Here is a 15,094-nt window from a genome sequence, read left to right as displayed (position 1 = left end):
GATTAAGTCAACGACTCACAAGCTCACAACTCAAATTCTACATGTTACAAACCAAATTTCAGTAATCTAAGTAGTTAAACAATTCATAAATGACTTAAAAATAGACCTCTAACATTCAGCTTCTTCCCAAATTAACTTTTTTAGATTTCCCCCTTTTAAAACCCCATTTTAGACCAAAACTCAGCCCCCAAAACTCTACCTATTGACCATAACAAGATGCAACATTAGATTCCAACCAATTATAATCTTAAATATATCAACTAATAAAGTGATCAAACAGGTGATATTTAAGAAGTACTCACGATAAGAACCTTTCAAAAGCAAACAACACATATCCAATTTAAATTCATGAAACCAGGCTACAAAATAGAGATATTTCAACAAGCTCACATTCAACCATTCCTTATACCAATGCATAAATTCCAACCAAATCAAACATGCAACACAATTGATTTAAACATTGTCAATATCAAAAGCGATAATCAGCTTCCTTTACCTATTAAACGACTGCACAACTTTATATAATCCCAAATAGCTCTCATAGATCAAAGGACATAATTTATATCTACGAACAACAGAAACATGATCAAAGTACACAGTTAGAACCACTAATGAGCAGAATGTCTTATAAAAGACTCATACGTCACATGCATCCAAAATAGTCTTGCATGAAAAAAAGACAAAACAAAGCAATAAGAGGAATAGAAAATGAACTCATTCTATATGAAAAACTGATTGGTCTAAATTGAAAAATTCGTCGCAAGGATCAATCCTACCATTTTGGTTCTTCAATCAGATAAACAAAGGACGAAAATCATAGGAAGAAGTTAGAAAACTCTATAAAAGTGATTTTAGAGAAATGTAGTGTTTTAAAATTATAAATCTCGTTTGTAACGAAATTATTTATATTAAAACTCTTTAATATTAAAATAATCGAATCTCAGTTTTAAATCACTGTTACTTCTAAAAATATCCTTTTTTTATTTTTACAATAAAGACTAAAAAGTATAGAATGTGAAAATAAAAAAAAAAAAGCTTGTGAAATAAATTAAAAGCTAAACGTGTTTGATTTATGAAAAAAATATGTAGGTCTCAAGTATGCACAACATTCTTTGACGAAAGTTTTACTCTAATATGAAATTTTATTTACACTTTAATTTTTTATAATTTAAAAAAATAATTATTACAATTCAGTATTAACTCAATGTAATTGATATCGAAAATCTACTTTTTATTATTAAGATGTTCCACATTACTCTTGTCTTAATGTTAAGACAAACATCATGTTAAATTAGTATGCTAAAAAGGAAATAGGTTTTTTTTATACTATTTAAGTCTTAAATTTAAGATGGACAATGTTATGAGAAAGTTGAGAAAAAGTAAATAAAAGAAAAAACAAAATTAAAAAAGGTAGAGATAGGATTTGTGATATTTTTTAATTATCCTCATAAATTTCTTACCAAACAAGAAAGGGTATGTTTGGGCAAATTTGTCATAATCACTTTTAGAAAAAAATTAAGAAGAAAAAAAAAGTGTTTTTATAAGTTAAAATGATCATGAGGTGATTTATAAAAGAATTTATACATTTTTTATATTTTTTAAAATTTGTACAAACTAATTTTACTATCGTGAGAAATTAGTTTATTTTTCATTGAGAATGAACTAATAGAGTCTTGGACGGGGTATTTAAGAACCGTAGAGTTTTAATATTTTAAAATTGTTAAATACTTCAATTGAAACACCTTACTGTTTGTACTTTATTTAGATATGATAGCACTTTATTTTTTCTGTTTCAATATTTTATTTCTAATAAAAATAGTCAATTTTCTTCATTTTTGATATGTTTTCATCAATTAAAATAAAGTTAAAATTTTCACTTAGGAACATATAATGATTTTTGAGCGAAACTTTAGTTCCAAGTCATATATGACCATTTTAGCCTCGAGTAAATATTACTAGCTAAATTGTCTGTTAGAAGTGAAAGACCTAAATTACAAAATAAAGGAATTTGTTTACTTTTATCTTTCTATTTATTATTATTTGTACACACAAGGCTATTATATCATTATAATTTTTTTTAAGGATTAATTAAAATAAAGTTCTATTATATGTAGGTATTAACTTTTCAAAAAATAGTCAATAAGAAAAAAAAATAATTAAAGTTTAAGCTGAACAAAAAAAATATTTAAATCAATTAAGGCTACTTAAAATTTAAAGCATGCATTAAAAAAACATTAAATTAAGGAGGTTAGACTCTATTTTCCTAGTTAGAATGACTTTGTTAGTTGAGAACAACACAGTATACCACGAAATATGAGTTAGTTATTAGAACAGTATATGTCACATTGTTTGGTTATTTTAATCTTAAAATACTAAATTATGTAGTTAGATTAGTAGCTTAAGTAAATATTTATGAAAAATCTTAAAGATATATTTATGGTTTTAGTTACTAAATTAGAAGGGTTGAATGGTATAATAATTAAAAGAAAAAAAAAAAAGAAAAAAAAGAAGGAAGGCATGGTAGAAGAAAAAGATGAAGGAGGACAAAATAGACTAAAGAAGAAGGTGGGTGGGCTAAGGAAGATGAGATGTAAGAGCATAGAAGGAGAAATAGAAAGAGAAAGGGAAAAAGAGGAGAGAGAGAGAAGGTGATCGGGGCACAGTGTAAATCTGCAATCCATCTTCAAAGTCTGAATTCAATTAGAGGGAGCTGTGCCCTGTGACGTGCTGTTTAATTTAGTCATAAAATCTTCGAAAAATGTCGCTCAATATGAAAACCCTAACCCAAGCATTGGCAAAAACCGCCGCGGTCATAGAGAAGAGGGTGCAGACAACGGTGCAGGAGGTCACGGGCCCCAAGGCACTTCAGGACTACGAGCTCCTTGACCAGATCGGCTCTGCGGGGCCCGGGCTCGTCTGGAGGCTCTACTCGGCCCGGGCCCGTGATCCAGCGCGCCAGCACCAATACCCTGTCGTCTGTGTCTGGGTGTTGGACAAGCGCTCTCTTTCCGAGGCCCGAATGCGCGCGGGCCTTACAAAGGCCGCCGAGGATTCTTTTCTGGATTTGATTCGGACCGATGCCGCCAAGCTCGTTCGCCTCAGGCATCCTGGGGTCGTTCACGTCGTTCAGGCCCTCGACGAGAGCAAGAACGCCATGGCTATGGTCACCGAACCCTTGTTTGCTTCCGCTGCCAATACTCTTGCCATTGTTGATAACATTCCTGTTCTTCCTAAAGATCTCAGGGGAATGGTACCTTCTTTTTCAGTTCCTTCTTATACGTAGTAAATGATTCACATCTCGTTTCGTTTTGTTACGTGATCTGCTAGCTTCACTCGATCTACTCACTACTTTGCTGATTCTTTTTAGAATAGACTTCTATTATAGTCTGAGTTCGTGGTGTTTTTGATTCAGTTGTCTCAGAATTTTAATACCGTGGCAAATGAATCCCTGGGATTTAAATCTGTTTTCGCTTTAGTCTGTCTTTATTTTTGTTGGTCCCTGTCTTTGAATCCATTAGTCACTTTAGTTCTGCCTTTAACTTCGCGATGGACTGTAAGCGTAGTAAATTGTGCATATTAGAGGCTTGAATTTTAAATTTTTGGTATTTACTTACATTTCTCTAAATTTAGGGGACTAGAATGGGGTTTACACTTATTTTCACTTCTTGCTGATGATAGAGCCTTTGCTTTTCAGGAAATGGGACTGTTGGAGGTGAAGCATGGTTTACTTCAGATTGCAGAATCCCTGGACTTTCTCCACAACCAAGCTCATCTTATTCATCGAGCTATAGCACCCGAGGTGATAATCTTTTAGCATTACTGCGACTCATGGTCTTAATATGGGTTGCATTTCGGATTTCTTGATATTGTAGGAAATTGTGGACAATGGGGCCACAATTCTGGTCGTTGACACCTAAAAAAGTATTGACGCGACTTAAAATACAGTTGTGGACTGTTTGAAAATATTGCTTCAACTTAATTTCCCCCCTTATTCTTATTATTATTATTTTTTTTGTTTAGCCCCATATTTTATAAACGAAGAAATTCTGGCTAGTAAGTTGCCCGTGTATGGCATATTACTGGAAATGGTTTATAGCAATTAATTGTATTGTAAATTTTTTTGTACCTGTCGGCAGCATCTATGTATTTCTAATTGTCACTTTCACAGCCTAGCTCAACCTTAAAGGTATTTTATGCTCTTTGAATTCTTTCGGAGTTGTCATATTTAACCTTTCACAGTTCATTCATATGGACCACTTTTTCGATTAATAGTTAACCTGTGGTACAAATCCTTTTCTGTTCCTTCATTGTGAAATTTAAGATTAGTGAATTAAATATAATTGTATATGTTCTGCAGAACATTCTTATCACCTTGAGTGGAGCCTGGAAACTTGCTGGATTTGGTTTTGCAGTTTCTGCTACTCAGACTTCTGGTGACTCATCTAATCTGCAACCCTTCCATTATGCTGTGAGTGGAACAATTAATAAGATTAATATTAACTTTGTTCACTTGATCTCCTTGATGTGTATATGATGTCTATTTTTTAGTTTTAATACTAATAACTCAATTCTATAAATTTGTTATATATATTTGATCAATTCAGTGTTATATTACCAGTTATATTATATAATTTTTTTTACAAAGTGATTCTTTCGTGTTATATGTTTCATCTTCATCAGGATCTCAGTATTTTCTTCCTTTGCTTATTTTTAGACACAAACTCTACTTTCAGTACCCTTATATTCCTCTGGAAGTAGACGTCTCTGCATTTTGTAATCATACCTGTACTATTATTCTTCCTGGTACATGTAACATGATTGTGTATATTGTGGCTTGATTTTCGTGATTATAATTGTAATATATGGGTCTAAACTGCGATTTATAAGAAGGCCACATAAAGTTATTACTTCTAAATGACAAATATACTATCTCTGTCTCTATCTCATTCTCATCCTCAGGGGCAAAGTAAGTTTTGCTTAAACAATCTGTAATGGATGTTATTTCACTTCAACTTCTCTACAGGAATATGATGTCGAGGACTCTATTTTGCCTCTTCAGCCGTCGCTTAATTACACTGCTCCTGAGCTGGTGAGGAGCACTGGGTCTTCAGCTGGGAGTTCATCTGATATTTTCAGTTTGGGATGCCTTGCCTATCATTTAATCACCCGCAAGTCTTTGTTTGACTGCCACAACAATGTGAAGATGGTACATACAAATCCTTTATTTTTTACCTTGTGTAATTAAGGTTTTTTTTTTTTTACTGCCACAACAATGTGAAGGTGGTAGGTACAAATCATTTAATTGCCCCTCTACTGCAATTAAGTTGTACTGATTTTAAAGTTATAGATTTTTGTTTTTAAACTTTCTGAATAGATTCTCATTGATGGTTGCACTTGTCTTGTCCTTGAAGAGACTTTTTAATTACTTAATTAGAAGGAAGGAAAATTATTAGTTTCATTACTTGATGACAAGATTTTAGGCTCTATTATTCATTCGTTAGAAGGTAATAAGAAATTTTGGTTTTGTACTTATGCAGTACACAAATACCTTGACTTACTTATCCAGTGATGCATTCTCATCTATCCCATCAGAACTGGTTCATGACCTGCAAAGGATGCTTTCTCCCAATGAGTCTTCCAGGCCAACAGCAATGGATTTTACAGGTAAAGATAGCTTGGAGAATCAATGCATTTTCTCCATTGCTTAAATAAAAAACACATGACATCTTAGAGTAGTTTTTTTTGGTGAATTTCTAGTAAATGGATTTCTAATAGGTGTTAATTTCATTAATTAAAGCTTTTGGTGACATATCTGAACAGGAAGGTATAATTCTACATTTCACAACAGGTGACTCTTGAGTTGGTTACCTTGATGGCGTATTCTTAGGAAGTGTTTGAACCTGAAAGTTAGAATATTTGAGTGCTATTATATTATCTAGTTAGGTTGGTTGTTTCACTGGTCTAGGCTAGTACTGCTTGTAGTGCATTACTAAATAGGTAAAACTTTTGTAATTTATATCACATCAATATCAATCTATTATCGTTCATTCAGAATATTATTGTGAGTCTCCTTTCTTTTTTTCCTAAACATATCAACATGGTATCAAAACCATTGTTTTTCTTTGAATTTGGGTTTGATCCTAACTCAATCATACATATTTGCTTTCAAGATAAGGTTTCCCCACTTATATACACACTTTTCGCCTTATCTCTAGTTAATGTAGGATTTTGGTTTTTCCTAGGACACCCTCTCATGTCCAGCCATATCGGTTTGGTGAGTGAATAATATAGTAGGTGGATCCATTGACAAGGCTAAGATACAACTTGATACCATCATAAAAGTTGGGTTTGTGCTTTATCTCATCCCTACAGAACAGGCTTGTGAGGTGATGGTTGTCTCCCACACCTATATATAAGTTACTTTGGCCTTATTTATGTTTAACATGGGACTTGTGTTTTTCCCTATAGTCAGTGTCTTGATTCCCCCATTATTATCCTGTTTTCACTGTGCTGTAGGTTGTGGCAGCTGTTCTCACAGCCTTGCAGCTACTTGTCTGGAAAATCTTTGTAGACTGGGTCTGCTTACCCTTGCAGTTAAAGTAAATCTCACCCGTTGAGATCTTAGGGAGCAATTTGTGCTCTGTGCAGTATACCTACATCACACAGATCCATAATATCTTTAGGAATCTTCTTGAATGGTTGAGGGACAGAGAATGATGCTGTGTGTGGCTGAGAGATGGAAATAGGGGCAAAGTTAGTTACATAAGTGTGGTGCAGTTATTTGATAATGCAGGCAGTGTAGAAAATCCTCTGGGTGAAAGTTAAACATGTTTATTTTGGGTGGGGACAGTAGTTCTTTGTAGGAGCTTGGCGGTTGGTTGCTGTAGAAGGGTTTCTCCACTATAATTTTGTTCCTTACAGAAACAATACCCACCATTTTCTTCATTTCATTTAATGATTTTTAATGATTTCATTTCTGTGTTATTACCTATACCGCATCTTGATTGCATCAAACTTTTCCCATCTACTGGATTTGTTGAGAGGGGAAGTCTGGAGGAAAGGGGTAGATGAAGGTCGCATTAAAAAATGGATGCTAAGATTGCCATTCTGGAGAATGAAATGACAAACCTCAAGACAACCTTAGCAACAATGCTGTTGATGGTGGAAGAAATTGGTGTCAATGCTGGAGAAAGGTTTGGGTCAAAAGCAAAGCACAATGATGAGATGACATCAGAGCATGACGAAGGTGCAAAAGATTAGAAGGCTCCAAGAATTGAACAAGCTTGGAATTAAGGTAAAGGCAAGGGGAATCATTGGAGGAATTCCAAAGCAGTTCTTGCCAGTGTTTGATGGTGACGATCCCCACTGTTGAGATCTCTAGAGTGTAAATATACTTCCAGGTGCAGGACACAGAAGTGAATCTAACACAGTTATGTATGGAATGACCACTATCCATTTTTTCAATTGGCTGCTTGATTATGAGCTAGGGTTGATATGGGAGCAGCTCAAATTAGAGCTATAAAAAAGGTATGGAGGGAGAAGCTATGAGCTGTTAAAAACCCTACATCAATGGGCCAGTATTAATGAAAATGTATAGGAGTTTGAGAGGTTGAAGGCTCAGATGACAAGGTTGTATTCAGTGTCCACTGCAATTGTCCAAGTAATTTCTTGAAATAATTCTTCAAGTTACTAGAGACTCAACTTAAAAAATGAGTTTGGCTTCCAAAAACAAATGGGCAAACCAAGGTTGTTAGTAGGTGTGTTTAGATTGGAGACTGTTGAGATGCTTTATTATGGATCAACTCTGGACTTGGTTCAATGCTTGCATTGGGCTGATTACTGGTATGAGTTTTAACACTAATTTTCATGAAACTATAGCCGTTCTGAAGCAGCTTATGGAAGGAAGCCACCCATGAGTACAATGTTCGTACTGGGTGAAACATGGTTGCAAGCAGTTCAAAGAGAACTAATTCGTTGGGATGAGGATCTTAGGACACTGAAATATCATCCCAAAGAGCACTAGGGAGGATAAATATTTGAGAGAGGAGCTTTGAAGTAGGAGAATGGGTTTTTTCTCTCTCTGAAATTGCATCCCCATAAACAAGAATCAGTGCCAAGATCTGTCTGGATGGTTCTATGGACATTTTTAGTTGCTGGAATGTTTGGTTGAAGTGGCCTATAAGCCTGAACTCCCCTTCCACCTCAAGGATATACATCTCATGTTCTTGTATCATTATTAAAGAGGGCTGTTAGGAATTGTCATGTGGAAGAGTTGCCTGTTAGGCTTGGAGAGAGAATATGCTGATGTGCTGGAGCCTGCTGCACTGTTAGCAAGCCTCCAAAGTTCAACCTTGACAACAAGGCTGAAGTGAAGACAGTGGTAGTGATAGGGAACAAAATAATTTAAAGAATTTGGAAATCCAGAGAGAGGTCTTGCAATTCAATATAAACATGTCAAGTGGGCCTAAAAGACTTGGAAGGTGTGCACTAGGAGGAATAGAGGGTGATGCTCTGATGGTTGTGTTGGAAGAGAGAAGGAAGTAAGGAGGAAATTAGTTATGCGAGTGTGGTGCGGTTACTAGAGATGGGATTAGAGTAATAAAACGTCTGTGTGAAAATTGAGTATATTTGGTATGGGTTGCTAGTAGTTCTCTATAGGAGTGTTTCTCTTTGGCAGTATCTCTACATAGGAACCTGACTTTCTATACTATCATTTCTTAGTTCACTGAAATAAACACTCACCTTCTCTTAACTTCGTTCGGTGATTATTGTGTTATTGCCCGTACTGTTTATGGTCTGCATCGATTACATGTGTAATTCTACAGGATCAAGTAAGCAAAATCATTTGGTTGTCATTGAATATTGCAATTAATAGTCTCTGCTGGCTGTTGGAGCCTTTAGATAGTCTGCTGAACATGATTGCTGTATTTCTTGGCTCCATTATAATCTCTGTCATCACGATAATATGTGCTTCTCACTTTTGCAGGATCACCATTTTTTCGGCATGACACTAGGTTGCGTGCCCTACGGTTCCTTGACCACATGCTTGTAAGAATTTTTAGCTGTCTGTTAGTATTACAAAATAGATAACATGCAAATTTTAGAGTTGAATTTCTTGATTATGTGTCTTCTTTCCTTTAGGAAAGAGATAACATGCAGAAGACAGAGTTCTTAAAAGCATTGTCAGATATGTGGAAAGATTTTGATTCCCGTGTCTTGCGATACAAGGTATGCTATATGATGTTTTGCTAAAATTTCTGTTTTGTTTCTGCTAGTTAATTTTATGTAGCTCTCTCCCATCATACACAATTCATGTACTCTTGCTAGCATTCACAATTCAGGATAATCTTACTCTGTCGATTACTTAGTCCTGTGCCCTGTAACTTTGGTAGCCAATATGTACTCTCTATCTTTCATGAATTTTGAATTTATGTTGCATGTGTTAAAGTCATGTTGTTCTGCTTTCTCCAAATATGGTTGCTTCTGAGTTATGATTTTCTAATTTTGTCATTAATGTAATTTGGACAAATAAATTTTCATGCAGGTCCTTCCACCACTTTGTGCAGAGCTTAGGAATGTGGTGATACAGCCAATGATTCTACCAATGGTTCTTACTATTGCAGAGTCTCAGGTACTAATATCCCCTCTTACATTTCCTCACTTCCTTAGAATATCTAAATTTTTGAGTCTCTGAAGTTATTAATAATTGTATTGCTCTGATTTTTTTTTTTTTTTAATTTGGTTTTAATGGAGACCAATGGTGTGGTTCGGTCCCTATTTTTATCCCCAACCATCCTTGTGAGACGAGGCTTTGGTTGTTTCTCCTCCTCTTCTGGTTGTTAATTTATCATATATCTCGTTACTTGGGTCTGTCTGCTTGCTTTATTTTGAAGCAGACATTCTGTTTTTTGCTTTATCTTGATCTATGGTTTAGGAAATTTAACAATTCAGTCTCTGCAAAGATGAAATGAGTTAATATTTTGTTCCAACTGTTAATCTCTTTTTTGTTTTTTGATAAACAAGAGTAGTGTATCAATAGTAAATGACATACATGCAAGGGATTGATTAATATTTTAAGTTTCTTTTTAAATTTTATGGAAATTCATGAAATTGAAGTGCAAAGAATAATATACTTTTTCAGGACAAGAATGATTTTGAGCAATATACACTTCCAGCTCTTGTCCCCGCGTTGAGTACTGCTTCTGGTGAGACACTGTTACTGCTTGTGAAGCATGCTGATCTTATAATAAACAAGGTAGTTGATAGTTTATATAAGTTTCCTTATTTTGTTGATTGAAAATCTATGTATCTAGTGGCTAAGTTTATTGGAACTTATCAGACCATTATTGTTCTCTTAGACTAGTCAAGAGCATTTAGTTTCTCATGTTCTTCCAATGATTGTTCGGGCCTATGATGATAATGATGCTCGTTTGCAAGAAGAGGTCCTGAAAAAGTCTACATCCCTTTCCAAACAACTAGATCCCCAGGTGAGTGCTCTTTTGTAATGGAGTAGACTTGAATTCTTCAAATTGTCAAATGTTTTCCATTGAATGTTAGTACTTTGTAAACTGGGAACAAACTTCTTAACTTCTGTTGTTTCAACTTGCAATATTTGTTTTTGGGGACTGTTTAAACTTTATGATTTGAACGACAAAAAGGAAAAATGGAGAGAAAGGCTAACAGTTATAGTGAATGTACCTTATTGTAATAAGTTACAATAAATTGAATAATCCTTGCCATCTTAATTGTCACCTTATTTCTCCATTTCCCCAGTGTTGTCCAGCCCATAACCAGATAAACTTAACACTTTTTTAAACTTCAATTCAAATGTTTGTTATCAAAGCAGGAACATCTGTCGTATTTTTTAATTTTCTTGTTCTGCCTTTCAGCTTGTCAAACAAGTGGTTTTGCCCCGCGTTCATGGATTAGCACTTAAAACAACAGTTGCAGCGGTATGTTAATATTTTGTTTGAACTTTTACCTTTACTTGTAACGTCTCAGCTTGACACTCTGCCCACACACTCAGATGCACATATATGGTGTCTTTTTAGCATCTAACCCTAAATCAGAATAATTAGATCCTTATTTGATTGTATGGTTGTTATTTAATTAAATTGTAGTTATTAGCATGTCAAAGTTTCATATAATTTTTTTTTTCATGTTTCACATATTTCCTTCATTTAACAAATGAACATTCTGGTGTCAATACTGTTGTTTTTATTATTATCTTATTTCAAATTGCATTATGAACATTACTATGAGGTCTGCGCATTATTCTTCAAACTCTTGCTGGACAAGTGTTATGGGTTTCTAATTCTTTGAACCTTTCTTGCTATTGTATTTTTGAAGCTCAACCTTGATTTTTGTGCTTTGGATGTGTTCTGGAATGGGTGATGGGACTGATATCTGGCACTTTTTTTTTTGCATAAATGAGTGTTCTATTCTTGGTTGGATTCCGTGAATGCAATAACCTTACTCTGTTATTGCAATCTGGTTTGTGGGTCTGCTAATCTGTTTTGGGGTATTCAAATTTTGAGCTTTGCTGGTCTGTGAGTGATGCTTTTGTGGTACCCCTGTTTCTGCCACATAATCTCAGTCTTTTCTCATTAATTTTGAGAATTGCTACAACTAACTTCAACTGTTTTAGAAACCTATTTTGTTAAAAGACTTGTCTTTGATAGGTTAGAAGCCTTTTGTTTTCTTACAAGGCTTGTCTTTGGTAGTTTAGGATCCTTTGTCTTGGTTTGTACATAACCTTACAAACTTGTATCTGATGTGCATTCAGAGTTGGGAGATTCTTTAATGCTTGACGTGATTTTGTTTTACCCAGCTAGATGTTTATGTTATTTTATCATTATTATGGCTTATTTGTGTTATTTGATGTGCGTGTATCCTTGAATTTAATTTTATATAATTGGTAGGACTTTCGTGTGATAATCTTGTGTTTTTCTTTTCTGCCTCGGATCGGAGGTAAGATCCGAGTTTGACATTGTGTTAGTAAGCTGGTCTTTTCTCATATTATGCACACATGTCTGTATTTCTCTCTTTTGTTTGATAGGTTAGAGTCAACGCATTGTTGTGCCTAGGAGACATGGTTAACCGACTTGATAAACATTCTGTCTTGGACATCTTGCAAACAATTCAACGCTGTACTGCTGTTGACCGTTCCCCTCCAACCCTTATGTGTACCCTAGGGGTTGCAAATTCTATTTTCAAGCAGGTGATATTTCCAATGATATCTGCCTAACATGAATCTTAGTCTTTTATATTATTGACTGCTATGATCAATGATATTTGGAGTTGTTGTTAAATAGCATTTTGGAGTATTACCTAAGTCTTGTTTGATTTCTCGTATTCAGTACGGAGTAGAATTTGTTGCCGAGCATGTTCTTCCATTGCTTATGCCCCTCCTGTCTGCTCAACAATTGAACGTCCAACAGTTTGCCAAATACATGCTCTTTGTCAAGGATATGCTCCAGTATTCTTTAATTTTTCACACCCTCTAACTCTTGCATTTTCTTTGTCTTCCCCTCTGTTCTTGATCTCTGACAAACCTGTAATATTTTTTGGACTTGTTTGCTTTGTACAGCAAAATAGAAGAGAAGCGGGGAGTGGCTGTGACTGATTCTGGAATGCCAGAGGTAAAACGGTCTCCCGTGGTTAATGGTGTTCCATCCGAAGCCCTGCGGACAAGCAGCAGTTCTGTGCCTGCTTCAGCTAAAAGCAGCTCCTCTTGGGATGAAGATTGGGGTCCCAAAACAGAGTACAGTGCCTCATCTACTGAGAATTCTATTGATGCAGCCCGTCCATCTCTGGCAGGCAGCCATGTGGGTCAAGTAACATCTTTACAAAAGCATTCGTCCTTAACTGCTTTATCTGCTCAGCAAACAACCAAGTCATGCCCGTCAGTAGATGTAGAATGGCCACCTCGGGCATCTCCTGGTGTTACCCCACAATTTAGTGATACTGAGAAGCACACAATAGGAGCAGGAACTTCATCCACATCTAATCTTGAACCTGATGATCCTTTTGCTGATTGGCCTCCACGTCCTAATGGCTCAGTATCAAGTGGATCTGGAATTCCCAACAATGGTACTTCAGGAATGCCACTGAACATTGGGTTTAATTCGATGACAAATACTTCAAGCAATATTGGTTCCCAAAATAGCATGAGTTGGTCTGCCAGTCCCCAAATTTCTGCAGACCCCATTAGTTTGAACTCAAGGGCTAGTTCCACAGTGGGTAGCCTTAATAGTGGCCCTGGGCATCAGAATTCTCTTGGGTTCCTAAAGCAAAGTCAAGCTTTTCCAGCATCGAATGTTTCATACAATAATGTTCAGTCACCAGCAACAGATCTAGGATCAATATTTTCTTCCAACAAGAATGAACACATTGCGCCTAAACTTGCACCTCCCCCATCATCTGCAGTGGGAAGAGGACGAGGAAGAGGGAGGGGAGCTGCGTCAACCACTGGGTCCTCTCACACTAAGTCACACGCTGAGCAGCCACCCCTTTTGGATTTGTTAGGGTAACTTGCTTCTATTGCCCATGTATTAGTAGGTTACTGCTGAGATTGTACATTTTGTGCAACATCCCGTGCTTGGAGACATTTAGTGTGATGGGAGATTCCAGAAAATCTTGCCAGGCAACATGTTTTAAGGGACGGCTACTCTATGTAAAGGTTTTGTTGTATGTTGCTTAGTCTATAGTGATTTTGCAAAATTTGGATTATTATTTCTTATTTTTTTGTCCTTGCTATCTTATATTTCATTCTTAGGGCTTCGGGCAAAGTGTATTCAGAAAAGTCCTTGTTACTGTGACCGGGTTGGAAATAATAAAGTCTGTCATAAAGTTTCTTTTGTACACAAGGATTTGAATTCTGATATGTATGATTTGACCGTTAGCATGTTAGAAATTGCGTAGGTTGAGAAGCAAGACGTCCTGGGGGAAGAAATGATGTTGGGACTGAAACGCTAAGAACAGGTTTTGTTTTTCTTACTGTTGAGGTTCATTTGAGCTTTTGGTTGTAACTCTTGACTTGACGTGCAATTTCATTTGTGAACTATGCCGCATCCAATTTTTTCATTTTTTTAAAAAGTATTTTAGTAGTAATTTGGATTAGTATAAGAAATGAATAAATTATTGTAACAACTGTGACTCATTATTTAGGATTCACATTTATTTGAGTAATTTGAGTTGAGGCAAATGAATAAGTGTAAGAGATGAAGTTTTTTCTTATCTTTCATTCACAAGATTTGAATAAATTTTGCTTTAGAGAACTGGTATCCTCGTATTATTTATTCCTACACTGATGATTATTTGAAGGTTTTCACTTTCAATTTAACTTTCAATTTGCTTGTCTTCTGAAATTTGAAGAACATTACGGGAAAAAAAAATCATTGAATCAATTTACGATCGATGTCTATAATAAATTTTTATCACCATAAAGGAAAAAGGTTGCAAAAGCAAAAGGAAAAAAAAAACACTTTGGTGTTTTGGTCATATTTTGTTACTCACTTTGACAATAATGGGTAAAAAGTATGTTAATTAACATACTTTGTAAATTAACATATTTTGATAATAATAGGTTACTCACTCATATTATAAATAATATTAAATAATATTAGTTGCATTAAGTTCATTTTGTCTTTTTATCTCTTTTATCCTACTGTGAAATTTACTTTGTCTAGTCTTACAAATATTATCATCCTCATAATCGTTGTGCATTTACCACCATCCATGTCACCTGTCATGAAACAACATTACTTTTTGTCATCCTTATGCTTTCTTTCGTTATTACCATATATATCTTTGAAGTGTACTCAAGATTCAAGTTATGAAGTCACCACAAATGGGATTAAACCAAAGAAGACAATCCACTTTTACTTTAAAAGCAACCTAAAGTTGAAGAGCCTTAAAGGTAATATAATAAGGAGGTAAGTATTATTAAGAAAGATCAAATACTAAATACCTTATTTCTTAACATGCTTGTCTTAACAATCTCTAATAGACATCAAAACTTTAATGTTACCTTTGATGTCATACAAATTTCTATCTCAGTCCAAGAAATTTCTACCTCCCAAAATCCTATATG

The 15,094-nt window shown here is 35.1% G+C and overlaps 1 protein-coding gene across 1 annotated transcript; it reads left to right on the top strand.

Annotated features, from left to right (window-relative positions):
• The first annotated feature begins 2,548 nt into the window (after nucleotides 1-2,548).
• Nucleotides 2,549-14,062, top strand: LOC106756108 (SCY1-like protein 2). The gene is made up of 14 exons (XM_014638375.2): nucleotides 2,549-3,250; nucleotides 3,695-3,799; nucleotides 4,358-4,468; nucleotides 5,024-5,206; nucleotides 5,538-5,664; nucleotides 8,987-9,048; nucleotides 9,142-9,228; nucleotides 9,545-9,631; nucleotides 10,142-10,255; nucleotides 10,359-10,487; nucleotides 10,890-10,952; nucleotides 12,059-12,220; nucleotides 12,360-12,478; nucleotides 12,590-14,062. The coding sequence occupies exons 1-14, from the start codon at nucleotides 2,759-2,761 to the stop codon at nucleotides 13,530-13,532; spliced, it is 2,784 nt and encodes a 927-aa protein (XP_014493861.1). The 5' UTR covers nucleotides 2,549-2,758; the 3' UTR covers nucleotides 13,533-14,062.
• The last annotated feature ends 1,032 nt before the right edge of the window (nucleotides 14,063-15,094 follow it).

Source organism: Vigna radiata, chromosome 2 (genome assembly GCF_000741045.1).
Source record: "Vigna radiata var. radiata cultivar VC1973A chromosome 2, Vradiata_ver6, whole genome shotgun sequence".
Taxonomy (NCBI): Eukaryota; Viridiplantae; Streptophyta; class Magnoliopsida; order Fabales; family Fabaceae; genus Vigna; species Vigna radiata.
Note: the sequence above shows the minus strand (reverse complement) of the source record. Positions and strands in the feature narration are given on the sequence as shown.